General features: G+C 37.7%; 1 protein-coding gene and 1 long non-coding RNA gene across 2 annotated transcripts; both read left to right on the top strand.

Annotated features, from left to right (window-relative positions):
* The first annotated feature begins 5,077 nt into the window (after window positions 1-5,077).
* On the top strand, window positions 5,078-8,872 carry LOC133860302 (uncharacterized). Its single transcript, XM_062295935.1, has 5 exons — window positions 5,078-5,775; window positions 6,210-6,239; window positions 7,476-8,578; window positions 8,627-8,733; window positions 8,837-8,872. Exons 3-5 carry the CDS (start codon window positions 7,480-7,482, stop codon window positions 8,870-8,872), a joined length of 1,242 nt encoding a protein of 413 aa, XP_062151919.1. The 5' UTR covers window positions 5,078-5,775; window positions 6,210-6,239; window positions 7,476-7,479.
* A 5,774-nt stretch (window positions 8,873-14,646) lies between these two features.
* On the top strand, window positions 14,647-16,600 carry LOC133861700 (uncharacterized). Its single transcript, XR_009899064.1, has 2 exons — window positions 14,647-15,344; window positions 16,323-16,600. It is a non-coding gene; the product is annotated as an uncharacterized LOC133861700 (long non-coding RNA).
* Window positions 16,601-16,966: the final 366 nt, after the last annotated feature.

The raw sequence follows: 16,966 nt of genomic DNA, 5'->3' as shown, positions 1-16,966 counted from the left end.
CTATATTTCTAAAATGCCAATCATGTCTGGATCGGAAGAACAAATTGTCATTAAAAACCCAAAAAAAAAAAAAAAAAAAGGTAAGAAAATTATGGATTTGACATTTTTCCTTGAATTAAAACAAATGAATGAATTATATATATATATATATATATATATATATATATATATATATATATATATATATATATATATATCCATCTCCTTGGAAGCTCGGGGAAGCTCAAGGATGCTGCTTGTGGATGAGGTTTTTGGTATATGAGAAAACCGTGAAGGTCAAGGGATATAGGAGGAGTTTGGAGTGGGGGTGGGTGACAACCATGGTGATTAGGGGATGGCGAGTGATTGAGTTGGGAGATTAAGTGAATATTATTCAACCGATCGAGTCTTTTAGATAAGGATCAAATTTAAAATGATGTGACAGATTTTAGAGATAAAGGAGAGGAGATGAGAAAAAGTAAAACTAGAGGTCGGGCAACGCCCATCTTTTGAGATATACAGAATATTGAAAATACCATTCTATAAAATTCAACGTCGTCATACATAGGCAAGGGTTTGACAAAAATCACGAGATTACCTGCCCAAAAGAAAATCACAGTAACCATGACATAGACGAAACTGTTAACAGGTGATACCTATTTTTTTATTTATATATACATATATAAGTTAGAGCATTTCAAGTAGTTTCAACAAAATAAATTTTTGATTATTTTAGTAAGCTAATTTGGTGAAATTGTCCAAAATGACTCTCCAACGGCCTTTACCAATTTGGTGAAAACAATAATGAGCATTGTTTATTCACTAAATCTATAAAAACTTTCTCCCTCTTCATTTTGTTTTCTTTCTATCTCATGCATCACACAACCTTCATTTTAAAAAAGATTATTTAAATCGAATAGTAATAGGGGATAGCTAAAACGGTAAGGCTGTTGGGGGTTCATTAAAAACGTAGATGTCTAAAATAGAGAAGAGTGATTTTTAGCTATTTTGGCTAGTAAAATTTGGTAAGACTACTAAGAATGTTCTTACAGATCAAACTTAAGTGAGCAACAGATAAAACTAGGATTACTTATTGGCATAATTAAGCTAGTACGATCCAAATGGTATTATACTAGTACATACAAACAAACTCTGAGTTTGAACCACATCAAGTATATAAAATAAATAAAATCTATTTTTTACACCCACTTCACACCCGTTGACGTGGCATAAGTTGACTGGTCATTCAAAAAAAAAATTTTTTATAACTCCATTCAGTTCATGTAACATCAACTATAATGCCCATAAAATTAATTAATTGATAATTAATTTGGAGCATGTAATCGTGAAAATAAATATTGACTTCTAATTTAACTAAGTGTGTGTGTTTGTGTGCAACAAAATATCTTAAATGCGGAATTTAAATAAGACAAGATATTTGTTACGAAGTGGAAACTCTGTGAAGAGAAAAACCACTCCGGGGCAGCCAAACTTAGGAAATCCACTATTAAAAAACAAAGCTAGTTACAAGACACTCGTATTCACATACCCTTATCCAGTAGTCATACCTCTAACTCTGACGTGTAACCCAACATGAACGCTTCCCAACCAGATCTTCCACCTGAAGGGGTTTTTGATGGATTCTTTTACCTTAGGGCCGACCCCTAAGATAGACTTCACACGAACAATTGAGCACACACCGGGAATGGCTTGAGAGCTAGCGGATTTTTGATTCTCCCTAGACACCCTCTCAAAGCTAAGAGAATTCAATACCGAATTTTGTATAAAACACTAGCCTAGAGCCCCCTATTTATAGGCTTAAAGAGATCTCAAAAACTGTTGAAATTCGGACTCTGGCTTGTGAGCGTCCTGTTGTGAGTTTTAATGAGTACTCGCAAGTGCACGAATCGTTTGCAATATAGCGTTTTGCAAGTGCGAGGTCGAATCCATAGGGAAATGGTCGAATATTGGTGTCTTGTTTAATCAACCTCATTTTAACCTAGTTCCAAAGGTTTGAGGATTGATTCAAGAACAAAAGACTAAATAAAAGAGATGAAATGAAATATGCAAATAAAAAGGAACTAAGGCTAAGGAATCTACCAAATCAAATCCAACAACTTAGACTCTTGGTTTCCACTTGAACACCCAAAGAACATTAAGCTTTGGATGTCATTCAAATTTCTTAACCACAAATTCTAGAACCATTAAATGAATCCAACTCAAAGATAAATCACAAAGAGTACCCATTTGAAATCAAATCATCCAATGTATCCATTCAGTGAACAAATCACAATGGATATCATCATTCAAACCGATAAAACAATGTATCCATCGGTTGAAACACATAAATGTCCTATATCTACCACCAACCACATTCATTGCAAAACATAAAGCATTAAATGAATGGAACTTGAACAACAAATATGATATATCATTAAATGTGCAAGTAGTATAACAAGAGTGTGAATGTCATTAATGGAAAGGTTTCATCCTCAACCTTAGATGAGGTTACTAGCCTTCCATGACTAAGAACACCACAAGAAAATGAAGAACAAACATGAAAAATAGAAGAAAAGCTTTACAAAGACAAATGTCTAAAGAAAAGAGCTACTGAAATCAACTACAAAATGCACGAAATTAATCCTAGCTACTGCTCTCTGAACTCCTTCAACAAGGAGGCATGGCTATGGCTTTATAGAAGGAAATTAGGGCTAGAAACCCATGTAAAATGACTCCTCTAACCCCCTCTAGGGTTCCTCTCTTGCTAGAGACAACCAAGGTCATGAAACTAGCGTGTTCTGCTGCGAAAATCAGAGGGAGAACTGCTTTTTGTCATGGAGACGCTTCTGATTGGGTGTTCTGGCGCGCTTCTGCAAAAGTAAGTTCTGGAAAATTTCTATCGATCGACTTCGGGCAAAATTTGATCGATCGAATTAGATCGAGTTCTTCAGAACTTCCGAATTTTCCAAACAATTCCACATGAATTTGCCATTCCTCACTTATTGACCTACAGAACATAAAAACATAAAAACATAAAAACACAAAAACTAACCAAAGCATCAGAAAATAATAAGGCTAAAGGTCTAACTAATGTAAATCAAGCGGTCCAAATATACAATATTTGGTACTTATCAAATACCCCCAAACTTACATTTTGCTAGTCCCTTAGCAAAACAAAATGAAAAACTAAATCAAAGCATGAAACATAAATCCTCTTTCGTGGGAGAAACGATTGCATTTAGCATATGCAACAAGCCTTTTAAACCCCTAGGACTCCCTAGTGGACGAGTGAAGTCTCGTGAGGGTTTGTCAGAAATGATACCCACAAACATTGAAGTACTGAATTATCAATTGAGCAAAAATCATCATTCAAACACATGGTTCACACATCATGAGTATATTTAACAAAATGAATATCATATTATCATGTTATCAAAAATCGATCAACTCATAGATGGAAAATTGAGACAACACATGTTCAAAAGTGTAAGGTGTGAATAACATAGAGTCATGGGGTTTTGATTTTCCTCAAAGCACATATATCCAAAAATTCGTAGGACTTCCATCAGATAAAAATAACCAAGGCTTAACTTACATTTATTATTATTTATTTATTATTTTTGTGTCGGCTGTGCAATGCTTGACTCCATTAAGCTTTCTAATTGACCCATGTAACGAGTGTTGGGCCAGTGACTCCCAAACCAGATGGTTTTAGGGCACTAGATGTAAAAACATTCCTAAGGGCTTAATTACTCAAGTCAAAAAGGCTACGAAGTCAAACTAGCCAAACAAACATCCAAGTTGAAATTCTCATCTTTTTACGCGAACACCCAATGCTTAATGAGACAAGGGGCCCGGTTACTCAATGAGAAGTTAAATTGGTGATATTATTCTAAGCAGATATTTTTTTTTTATTATTTTATATATATATAAAAGAATAAGCCAAGGTTTCATCAACAAGTCATCCTACAAATCTCAAGACACATAATTTTTAATTCAAATCTCATACCCCACAAAAACAATGCTAATGTGCTTGTGATAAACAATTTAAACATGTCAAGTCTCTCTAATCCAAAGATGAGTCAAAAGATCTCATATTTTAATGATATGCAAAATTCAACATGTTAAACAAACCAATGAGATGCAAACCATAGTAAGATGTAACCATGCTCAACTAACAATAAGGTATATATTTTTTTGTTTTTTTTTTTATCTCAGATTTTAATGATATACAAAATTCAACATGTTAAACAAACCAATGAGATGCAAACCATAGTAAGATGTAACCATGCTCAACTAACAATAAGGTATATATTTTTTTTGTTTTTTTGTTTTTTTTAGCAAGTATTAACAAAGCAAACATTAAATGAAAACAGACAGAAATGTCTACCCCACCCCCAAACTAGAATGGCACATTGTCCCCAATGTGGCTAGAGATACAATACCGAAATGGTGATGCAAGTTAGGCGCACACTGCAAGAGAAGCGCTCCCCCAAATTTGAATGGCAGACACTGTAGCGCCCCAGATTTTAAGACATAAATTATAAATGGTTTAAATTAATTTTAAAACACTTTTAATAAGGCAAAAGGATAACTATGATTATTTATGAAAATAAATAATGTATCTCTGTTTTTAGAAACGTTTATAGTTGCAATTTGATAAAAAAACTCAAAACAGACCTTAAACTTTGGAATAACGGAAACAAGGTCAAACAAACTCCGTTTTGGTCGATTCAAAATTATAAACGCTCGTCTTGAAGTCCTCTAGCTCCCCTCCAAATTTCATGATGTTTAGACATCGTTAAGGCCATGAAAACATCCGTCAAAAATACGACCCCTGTTCTGGACGGAAATTCACATTATTCATTAATGGGCCATCTTTGGACTTAACCCAACCCATTCCAATTGCTATCCACAAACCCAACACATCTATCACATGTTATCTTCCTATGATCATGATGATTACATGAGTCATCACCCAACTCAACATGTGAAAGACCTATTTTTATACCTTAAAGAATGCCATTAATTAATGTGTGTTAGATGAGTAAATATGTTAGTAGAGGATATAATGATTCAACACTTAGTGCAACATTCCACTACTTTTATTCCCTCCCCCTCTCATGATGAAAGAATAAATAGATGTCTAGGATAGAATCTAGAGTAACCATAAAATGAAAGTAGTCTAAACAATATCTTGTTTTAACTTGTCAAAGTAAACCAGAAACTTTGATTGACCAAAACTAAGTCATAACGAACTCGGATTGAGTTGAACCAAAAAGAGAAAGTGTTCGTCTTGACGTCATGTATCTACCCTCAAAATTTCACAGCGATCGGAGTAGTTTTGACCATCAAAACATTGCCTAGAGTAAGCTGGTCTCTATTTGGACGAAAATTCATATAGCATTACTTAATACTTCCTTTGATTGTCAACTCATCACCCACTTCTCCTAATTTGTGCACTATCTCCCTAGTGGCCAAGCCATCATGAATGAGAGAGAAAGGGTTGGCTTAAATTTCATTTTCTTTAATGATAATGCAAATGCACTACCTTAGTGATGATGAAACTCACTTGCATTGGATGCACCAATTCTCATCCATTGGATCAAAACCTATCTACTTGATCCTAACCATTCATTCTCCTATAAATAAGCATGCAAGGCTCCTTGTTTTCCACACAAATCCTAGACAACTCTCTTGAAAGCTTTGTGCTTTGGTTTTCTCTCCCTTTTCTCTCCATCTACCACACCACCACTTTGGTGTTCTTGAAGTCATTTTTCTGTCCAAATCAAATTGGTAAGTAAATCTTGACACTTCCTTCTTATTATTCGATTTTATTACTTGTTTATTTATTTCGTTACTACGGCGTTGGTTTAAGAACCCCCGTATTTATTCACTTGGTTATTGCCTTACTACGGAGTGGTTTAAATCCCCCGTATTTATTTTATCATTTATTGCGTTACTACGGAGTGGTTCAAATCCCCCGTATTCATTTTATCATTTATTGCGTTACTACGGAGTGGTTTAATCCCCCGTATTTATTTTATAATTTATTGTATTCCTACAAAGTGACTATGCCTCTAATTTCCCTATTCCTTTAAGTAATCACCTTTTAATATTAAGGACTAAAAACGATGAATGAATGGATGTAAAAATAAACAGTTTTAATATTTGAAAAAGGACTGATGAATATAATGTCTTCTTTGTATATATATATTTATTTATGACAGAAAAGGAGCTAAGAAATTACACGAAGGAGGGTAAGTATGGATGTACTTACTGAGGAATGATTCTATGTTTCATTAGGACTGTGTGTTGAGTGCTTATTGCATGTGGTTGTTTATGCATAGCATGTTGTGTCTAATAAAATATAACGGCTGATAAGATAGCCAGTACATCAGTTGACTTGGGGGGTTAAAAAACCAAAGCTGATGTAGTAGCAAAGGGGAGGTAAAGCTCATCAGTGAACCCTAAAAAGTGCGAGTCCGAAGTTCTAATATATAACTAATGCTGGGACCGGTAGGATTCCAGTAAAAACAGGTAAGACATTAAGTGGGAGGCAACGGACGTGAACGGGTTTTGATAACCTAGAACGAGGGGTCTGAAGAAAGATGATCATAAAATACAAACTAAATGGTTACTACGATGTATATTCATACAACTCTTGCATTTATACTATTTATGAACTGTTATTGATCTGATGGTGACTTAGATATGAAAATAGATGACTCACTTGTTTGTCTATGTAAATATGATGACGTCATATTTACATAGTTGCTGATGCAGATCTGGAAGACGAAGGCATGGACTCATATGCCTGTTTTAATGGTTTTTGAAACTATTGCTGTAGCTATATGTGCTAGCTTAGAAATTGCTAGGCATATTTATATGTGTTTTATTTCAAGGCCTGTAATAATTATGACGATGTTTTGTTTGGTATATTTTTTTATATGTGCCGTTTGTGGCACTTATTTTAATGCACCTAGTGTGTAAATGGCGTGTAAAGATAAACCTAAGTAACTTTTTATAAACGTATCGAGGTATTTCAGTCAGCTCTAATGTGTTATGCTATCGATTCCTAAGTCTTTAGAAGAACAAAAATATATTCCGCTGCGAGGGTTATCTCTGATGTAGTAACGTCACGTGGGAACCGGAGGTTTCTGCTTACGAATTTGCTGGTTCAAATTCGGGGCGTTACAGTATGGTATCAGAGCAGTTGTTCTGCGGCCCAGTGAACAGTCAGTGTCATACTATAACTTGGGTAAGTTACAGTTTGCTCTGAGGACCGTTAGGCTTGACCCTAGATGTCTAAGAATAACACAGGAGCCATAAGTAAAATAAACAATTTTTATAATAACTTTTGTGTGTAATATCTTTGTAAGAATTTGAAAATGGTAGGCTTAAGTAGCTAATCAATATGTATCTATGTGATTAGTGTATTGTGTAGTATTTAAGTTAATTATTACTTTGGTGATTAATTTGATGCGATGGTACAGATTTATGGCACCTCGACGTAACGGAAACTATGGGAACCATCGTCATAACAACCGTGATAACGAAGTCCCACCTCCACCTCCACCATTTAATGATGGAGTGAGTTCGGCTTTAGTTCAATTTATGGCCGAAACGACTAAACAGTTTGCCGAAGTGGTAGCCAGAATTCCACAACCTGCCGGTCGAGAGGCACAAGTAGGTTGTTCTATGCGCGATTTTGCTAGCCAGCAATTTCGTCTATTTGATGGAATGCAGGAACCGTTAGCGGCTGAAGCCTGGATTTCGGATATCACATTGTTGCATGAGACCCTTGGCTGTACTGAAGAGCAAAAGGTTAATTATACAATACTAAGGTTCACTGATGAAGCTTCGAGATGGTGGAAGTCTAAGAAAGGACTCTTAAGAATAGAGTTGGGACATGGAGTTGCTATCCCTTGGGATAGGTTCGTAGAAGAATTTAATGGGCGTTTCTTTCCAAGGGCTCAAAGACAGATACGAGCCATTGAATTTCAGAATCTGGTGCAAGGCACAATGACGGTAGAGCAATATTCTGCCAAGTTTATTGAATTATCCAGATTTGGCCTCAACATAATTCCAGATGAAGAAACAAAGTCGGAACGTTTTGAGAATGGCCTTAATCCTCGGATTAAGGAAAGAGTCATGTGCCACGAGATTAGAAACTTTGTTAAATTGGTGGATATAGCAACAATTGCTGAAAGGGGGATGCGTGAATCATCCGCCGCCTATGAATTGAAGAGGCGAGCAGCATCGCAGGTGTCATACCCATTCAAACGACCTGCACTTAATACTGCAAGCAGGCCAGCTGAGAAGAGGAATTTCCCTCCTACAACAAGGAATCAGGTGCCTTTATGCCAGAGGTGTGGGAAGATGCATGCTGGAGAGTGCGAGGCTAGCGAACCAAACTGCTTCAAGTGTGGTCAACGTGGCCACTTCAGGAGGAATTGTCCACTAGATGCCCCGGAGGGATCCCGACTCCCAAGAAACAACGTCCCACCAAGGCAACCCGCCCAAGCAAGGGTGTATACCTTAACTCCAATTGAGGGAGACGAAGAAGAAGAACGAGGTGTTAACGATGTTGTGACAGGTACCATCTTTTTGTTTGGTATCCTTGCGTGTACTCTTTTTGATTCAGGAGCTACACATTCATTCATTTCTGAGGCATACATTAAATTATGTCATGTTAACACACGACCTTTAGTGCAAAGTCTTACGGTTGAAACCCCTGGGGGAAAGAAAGTTGTATGCGATAAAATAGTAGAGAGCTGTCCAATCAATATAAAAGGAAGGAACCTACCCATCAATCTATCAGTATTTAAATCTCTAGGATATGATGTAATCCTAGGCATGGACTGGTTATCAAAATATTATGCGAGCATAAATTGTAGAGAGAAGGTAGTCGTTTTTCAATTGCCAGGTGTTGAAAGATTCAAATTCAATGGATCTCGTATGCGAGCCACTCCACCACTACTTTCCGCAATACAAGCTTCAAGGGATATACGACAAGGAGCATCAGCGTTCTTAGCTTATGTGACGGCAAACCCAGAAGCTGAACGTACATTAGAAGATATTCCAGCGGCGTGCGATTATCCAGACGTGTTTGCTGAGAATGTGACAGGATTGCCACCTGATCGTGAAATTGAGTTTACCATCGATTTGATCCCGGGAACTCAGCCCATTCACAAAGCACCTTATCGCATGGCGCCCGCTGAGTTGAAAGAGCTAAAGAAACAACTCCAAGAACTTTTGGACAGAGGATTCATACGCCCAAGCGTATCACCATGGGGAGCACCCGTACTATTTGTCAAGAAAAAGGATGGGGCTATGCGACTATGCATAGACTACTGGGAATTAAACCGCGTTACCATAAAGAATAAATATCCTCTGCCAAGGATTGACGACTTGTTCGACCAATTGAAGGAAGCCAAGGTATTCTCGAAAATCGACCTTCGATCGGGATACCATCAACTTAAGGTAAAGGAAGAAGATGTGCAAAAGACAGCGATTCGAACGAGGTATGGACATTACGAATTTCGAGTCATGCCTTTTGGGGTGACTAACGCACCGTCAGTATTTATGGATCTAATGAATCGTGTTTTCCATATGTACCTCGATTTGTTCGTAGTTGTGTTTATTGATGATATTTTAATTTACTCGACTAATCATCAAGAGCACAGGGAGCATTTGAAAACAGTACTAAATGTTCTAAGGGAAAGGCAGTTTTTTGCCAAACTCAAGAAGTGCGAATTTTGGATGGAGAAAGTTTCATTCTTAGGGCACGTTATCTCAAAAGACGGAATAGCGGTTGACCCTAGCAAAATTGAGGCTGTCGTCAACTGGGAACGGCCAACCAACGTCCATGAAATCCGCAGCTTTCTCGGATTGGCAGGTTACTACCGAAGATTTGTAGAAGGTTTTTCCAATCTTTCTGGCCCTTTGACTGCCCTCACCAAAAAGAATGCTCATTTCCAATGGAACGATAAGTGCGAGGCAAGCTTTCAAGAGCTGAAAAAGAGGTTAGTAACTGCACCTGTCCTTGTACTGCCAAGAGAGTCTGAGAAATTTGTAGTTTTTAGTGATGCCTCTCTTAAAGGACTAGGGTGCGTACTCATGCAACAAGATAAAGTTATAGCTTACGCCTCTAGACAATTAAAGGACCACGAGAGGAACTATCCTACTCATGACCTTGAACTAGCTGCTGTAGTTTATGCTTTAAAAATTTGGAGACATTATCTTTTTGGTGAGAAGGTAGAAATTTATACTGATCATCAAAGTCTAAAATATATCTTCTCTCAAAAAGAATTGAATATGAGGCAGCGTAGGTGGTTAGAATTGTTAAAAGACTACGACTGCTATATTCTATACCATCCAGGGAAAGCAAATGTAGTCGCAGACGCTTTGAGTAGGAAATCGCTGGGTGTATCAACAAACTCACCGCCTACCCCTAATCAACTCGCCAAGCAATTGGGAATGATCCAGCTGGATGTGGCACCAAGAGTAAAGGATGCCAACCTAGCAGCTCTTATTATCCGACCGTTAACTGCTGACAGAATTAAGATTGCTCAGGAGAACGACCTAGGGTTGCAACAACTGATGGAAAAGACGAGCCAGGGTAAAGCTCCAGGTTTCTATTTCACAGAAGATGACCTTTTAAGAACAGGTGATGCCAGAGCTGTTATACCCAATGATGCAGAATTGAGAAGAGACATACTCAACGAAGCACATAAGACTAGGTACACCATACATCCGGGAAGCACGAAAATGTACCAGGATTTGAAAAAGGGATTTTGGTGGCAGGGAATGAAGCGTGATATCGCAGAATATGTGGCGCAATGCCCCACTTGTCAGCAAGTGAAAGCAGAACACCAAAGACCAGCGGGTCCACTCCAACCTCTCAACGTGCCAGAATGGAAATGGGATCAAATTGCAATGGACTTTGTTGTAGGTTTGCCAAAAACACTCAATGGGCATGATGCTATTTGGGTTGTTATTGACAGACTTACAAAAAGTGCTCATTTCATCCCTATCAAATTTACCGACTCTGTTCCCAAGCTAGCAGAATTATATATAAGAGAGATTGTCAGACTACATGGAATACCTGCTTCTATTGTATCTGACCGTGATGCACGATTCACCTCTCGTTTTTGGCAATGTTTGCAAGATGCAATGGGGACAAAGCTAACTCTTAGCACGGCATACCATCCTCAAACCGATGGCCAATCGGAAAGAACTATTCAAATTTTGGAAGATATGTTGAGACTTTGCGTGATGGATTTTAAAGGTAAGTGGATTCAATATTTACCGTTAGTTGAGTTTGCTTATAACAATAGTTTTCAGGCAACTATTGGAATGGCTCCATACGAAGCGCTCTATGGACGGAAATGCAGATCACCACTATATTGGGATGAAGTTGGGGAAAGACAGCTAGTAGGACCCGAGATGATCCAGGATACTAAAGACAAAATTACCCTAATTCGAAAGCGGATGCTGGCCGCGCAAAGTCGCCAAAAGAGTTATGCTGATACACGACGACGCAAGCTAGAATTCGAAGTTGGTGACCAAGTTTTCCTGAAGGTATCACCGATGAAAGGAGTCATGCGGTTTGGAAAGAAGGGAAAGCTAAGTCCGAGGTATGTTGGTCCCTTTTTAGTGACAGAGATCGTAGGTCCGGTCGCCTATAGAGTTGAATTACCCTCTAGCCTAGCCGGTGTACATGACGTATTTCACGTTTCCACACTACGAAAATACGTGCACGACCCCTTACACGTGATAGACTTTGAACCCTTACAAGTTCAAGCGGATTTGAAATATGAAGAGAAGCCAGTGCAGATCTTGGATCAGAAGGTGCAACAATTGAGGACAAAGACAATACCTTTGGTAAAAGTGCTATGGCAGAACCATGAAGTAGAAGAAGCTTCTTGGGAGTTAGAAGAAGAGATAAAGAACAAATACCCGTACCTATTCTCATGAGCCACCTTGAAGTAGGTACGTTTAGTACTTTCGTGATTTATGAAGTAGAATTTTTAATTAAATAACTCTTACAGTAGTAATTGTGTTTAAAATAGTTTGTGAGTAGTAGCGGTGAATACATACTATAGTCAGTATGTCGAGCCCATAAATAGATCATAGTACTATATAAAAACCAAACACCCAAGTGAAGATAGTATTTCCTTACAAGATTGACTGCTTTTAATTCAAAGAAAACAATAGACTCGCAAATAGGACCTCATCCGCACCATTCCCGGAGAATTCGGTATGCTTATAGCTGCGGGTATTTCATAATACTGCAGTTAGTTATTATTTTTGTAAATAAAAATTTCTAGATCAAATAGAATACCTGGCTAAGCCTCTGGGCGGAAAACCCTAAGGTTTTGGACTGCGAGCAAGAGATCCCTATGTTGTTCTCGGAGGCGATTGGTGTTCTGCTCCAAGTCAGCATACCTCTTTCCCAAGTCTTTCTCATACGAATCTACCACCTTCTTCAGCTTTTTATTCTCTTGCTGTAGAACCCGATTCCTTCGCCTAAAGTCCATATACATTCGCTGCAAAGTCGAAATTTGAGCTTTCAGTGCTTGAATTTCATTTCCTCGAACTTGCAAACGCCGAGCCATATTTGCAACAGAGGAAGCGCCCTGAATACTGAAAGCCAAAGAGTCATTGATGGCTTGAGCATCAGTCCTATCCGCCAACAACTTTTCATCTCGGGGAGTCATGATGCCTTGAGCTACGGATGCAGCTACTGCATCACTCAGCATCACAGAGTCATTAGTCAGAAGAGGACCTCTCTGAGACAAGAACAATGGACGCCAAATTTCTGGTACTACAGGCGCAGTATTTAGATCAAAATTATTTTGAGAGGATGAAGAAGCCATTTTTTTGGAAAACTAAGAAAATGATGATACTCCTCAAAGGATCTGATGGAGAAAAGAAAGAAATGAAGCGGTTATTCGAAAGATCTGAAGGAAGAAAAGAGAACTTAATCAGTGAATGAGACGCAGTCTAATCAACGTCATTCGGAGCGCAGCTGCCACTACCACTAGTGGACAACTCTCGAATCGCGAACCCTCTTTCCTTTCGGCTTTCACCCTTTTCACCTTCTCGAATTCCGAATTCACCCAATGACTTTTCCGGATTTCTCGCCGCACCTTTCGCACCTTGCAGAGCTGGAAGAGCATCTCGAGATAGAGCTGGATGAGCATTCCGAGAAAGGGATGGAGATATTACGATCCACTGTCGGCACCACTTGCACCGTTCCCTCTCAAATCTCCTCTATAAATTCACTCGTCTTCTCTCTTGCAAAGCACACCCTTGAGCTCTCAACCCTTCACACTTTGAGAGCCAAATTTTCCTTCTAGTCTGAACTTATCATCGCCTCCTACGAAAGAAGATGTAGTTCGATAACCAAATTTCCAAACCTATAGTTAGAAAAATGCAGCATCACAAACAGATTCATAAACACAGAAGCAAGATTATTCTTGATCATGTCATCCAGAAGCAAGATTATCCTTGATCATGCTTCTGAGATGAAGTATCTTTCTCTTCCTTCGCATCACCATAAAATTTTCTGGCATCTACTCTCAATCCGGTGATGGCGATCTATGACAGAAGAGAGAGAGCACTACGATATGAGTACCGCGCTCATATCCTTTCCTGATTGCTTGCCTTGACTTCTTTGCTTTCTTCACCTTCCCCACCTTCCTCACCTTCGAGGCTTCCATGTTCTCATTTGGCAAGCTTTCCACCATGATTATCAGAAAACATCATCACAAAAGAGAAATGTTGTACAAGAAATTTTCCTATAATGAGAAATGAATATTTTTCCTTCTTCAAGCTACACATTTGTTTGATCTATTATACTTCTTGTTATAATGAGCTTAAAATATTATATTTGATAATTATCACACGGTGCGATATACTTGGTTATTTTTCATGTCTAATAATTAGATGCTTCACATAAAAATCTGTGACGCTAGACTTAAGAATTTGAGATCTAAAACTTCCATTAGGTAAACTTTATGCGAAGCATAGTTTACGAATTTCGGGGACGAAATTCCATTAAGAGGGGAAGAATGTAGCGCCCCAGATTTTAAGACATAAATTATAAATGGTTTAAATTAATTTTAAAACACTTTTAATAAGGCAAAAGGATAACTATGATTATTTATGAAAATAAATAATGTATCTCTGTTTTTAGAAACGTTTATAGTTGCAATTTGATAAAAAAACTCAAAACAGACCTTAAACTTTGGAATAACGGAAACAAGGTCAAACAAACTCCGTTTTGGTCGATTCAAAATTATAAACGCTCGTCTTGAAGTCCTCTAGCTCCCCTCCAAATTTCATGATGTTTAGACATCGTTAAGGCCATGAAAACATCCGTCAAAAATACGACCCCTGTTCTGGACGGAAATTCACATTATTCATTAATGGGCCATCTTTGGACTTAACCCAACCCATTCCAATTGCTATCCACAAACCCAACACATCTATCACATGTTATCTTCCTATGATCATGATGATTACATGAGTCATCACCCAACTCAACATGTGAAAGACCTATTTTTATACCTTAAAGAATGCCATTAATTAATGTGTGTTAGATGAGTAAATATGTTAGTAGAGGATATAATGATTCAACACTTAGTGCAACATTCCACTACTTTTATTCCCTCCCCCTCTCATGATGAAAGAATAAATAGATGTCTAGGATAGAATCTAGAGTAACCATAAAATGAAAGTAGTCTAAACAATATCTTGTTTTAACTTGTCAAAGTAAACCAGAAACTTTGATTGACCAAAACTAAGTCATAACGAACTCGGATTGAGTTGAACCAAAAAGAGAAAGTGTTCGTCTTGACGTCATGTATCTACCCTCAAAATTTCACAGCGATCGGAGTAGTTTTGACCATCAAAACATTGCCTAGAGTAAGCTGGTCTCTATTTGGACGAAAATTCATATAGCATTACTTAATACTTCCTTTGATTGTCAACTCATCACCCACTTCTCCTAATTTGTGCACTATCTCCCTAGTGGCCAAGCCATCATGAATGAGAGAGAAAGGGTTGGCTTAAATTTCATTTTCTTTAATGATAATGCAAATGCACTACCTTAGTGATGATGAAACTCACTTGCATTGGATGCACCAATTCTCATCCATTGGATCAAAACCTATCTACTTGATCCTAACCATTCATTCTCCTATAAATAAGCATGCAAGGCTCCTTGTTTTCCACACAAATCCTAGACAACTCTCTTGAAAGCTTTGTGCTTTGGTTTTCTCTCCCTTTTCTCTCCATCTACCACACCACCACTTTGGTGTTCTTGAAGTCATTTTTCTGTCCAAATCAAATTGGTAAGTAAATCTTGACACTTCCTTCTTATTATTCGATTTTATTACTTGTTTATTTATTTCGTTACTACGGCGTTGGTTTAAGAACCCCCGTATTTATTCACTTGGTTATTGCCTTACTACGGAGTGGTTTAAATCCCCCGTATTTATTTTATCATTTATTGCGTTACTACGGAGTGGTTCAAATCCCCCGTATTCATTTTATCATTTATTGCGTTACTACGGAGTGGTTTAATCCCCCGTATTTATTTTATAATTTATTGTATTCCTACAAAGTGACTATGCCTCTAATTTCCCTATTCCTTTAAGTAATCACCTTTTAATATTAAGGACTAAAAACGATGAATGAATGGATGTAAAAATAAACAGTTTTAATATTTGAAAAAGGACTGATGAATATAATGTCTTCTTTGTATATATATATTTATTTATGACAGAAAAGGAGCTAAGAAATTACACGAAGGAGGGTAAGTATGGATGTACTTACTGAGGAATGATTCTATGTTTCATTAGGACTGTGTGTTGAGTGCTTATTGCATGTGGTTGTTTATGCATAGCATGTTGTGTCTAATAAAATATAACGGCTGATAAGATAGCCAGTACATCAGTTGACTTGGGGGGTTAAAAAACCAAAGCTGATGTAGTAGCAAAGGGGAGGTAAAGCTCATCAGTGAACCCTAAAAAGTGCGAGTCCGAAGTTCTAATATATAACTAATGCTGGGACCGGTAGGATTCCAGTAAAAACAGGTAAGACATTAAGTGGGAGGCAACGGACGTGAACGGGTTTTGATAACCTAGAACGAGGGGTCTGAAGAAAGATGATCATAAAATACAAACTAAATGGTTACTACGATGTATATTCATACAACTCTTGCATTTATACTATTTATGAACTGTTATTGATCTGATGGTGACTTAGATATGAAAATAGATGACTCACTTGTTTGTCTATGTAAATATGATGACGTCATATTTACATAGTTGCTGATGCAGATCTGGAAGACGAAGGCATGGACTCATATGCCTGTTTTAATGGTTTTTGAAACTATTGCTGTAGCTATATGTGCTAGCTTAGAAATTGCTAGGCATATTTATATGTGTTTTATTTCAAGGCCTGTAATAATTATGACGATGTTTTGTTTGGTATATTTTTTTATATGTGCCGTTTGTGGCACTTATTTTAATGCACCTAGTGTGTAAATGGCGTGTAAAGATAAACCTAAGTAACTTTTTATAAACGTATCGAGGTATTTCAGTCAGCTCTAATGTGTTATGCTATCGATTCCTAAGTCTTTAGAAGAACAAAAATATATTCCGCTGCGAGGGTTATCTCTGATGTAGTAACGTCACGTGGGAACCGGAGGTTTCTGCTTACGAATTTGCTGGTTCAAATTCGGGGCGTTACAGACACTGTCCTAAAAATCACAACTAAAACACAAGAAATAAAATCAAATGATAAGGAAAAATGATGAGGGTTGCCTCCCACAAGCGCTAATTTTTCAGTCTTCAGCCAGACTTTCCATCCTGACTGTTAGTTTTTGTGTTGGCTGCATTCTGTTGGACAAAATCACTTCTATGTAATGTTGCTGCTTTCACAGGGATGCTGCTTTATCCAGAGTCTACTC

This window comes from Alnus glutinosa, chromosome 2, assembly GCF_958979055.1.
Source record: "Alnus glutinosa chromosome 2, dhAlnGlut1.1, whole genome shotgun sequence".
Taxonomy (NCBI): domain Eukaryota; kingdom Viridiplantae; phylum Streptophyta; class Magnoliopsida; order Fagales; family Betulaceae; genus Alnus; species Alnus glutinosa.
This window is presented reverse-complemented; position numbering and strand designations above follow the sequence as displayed.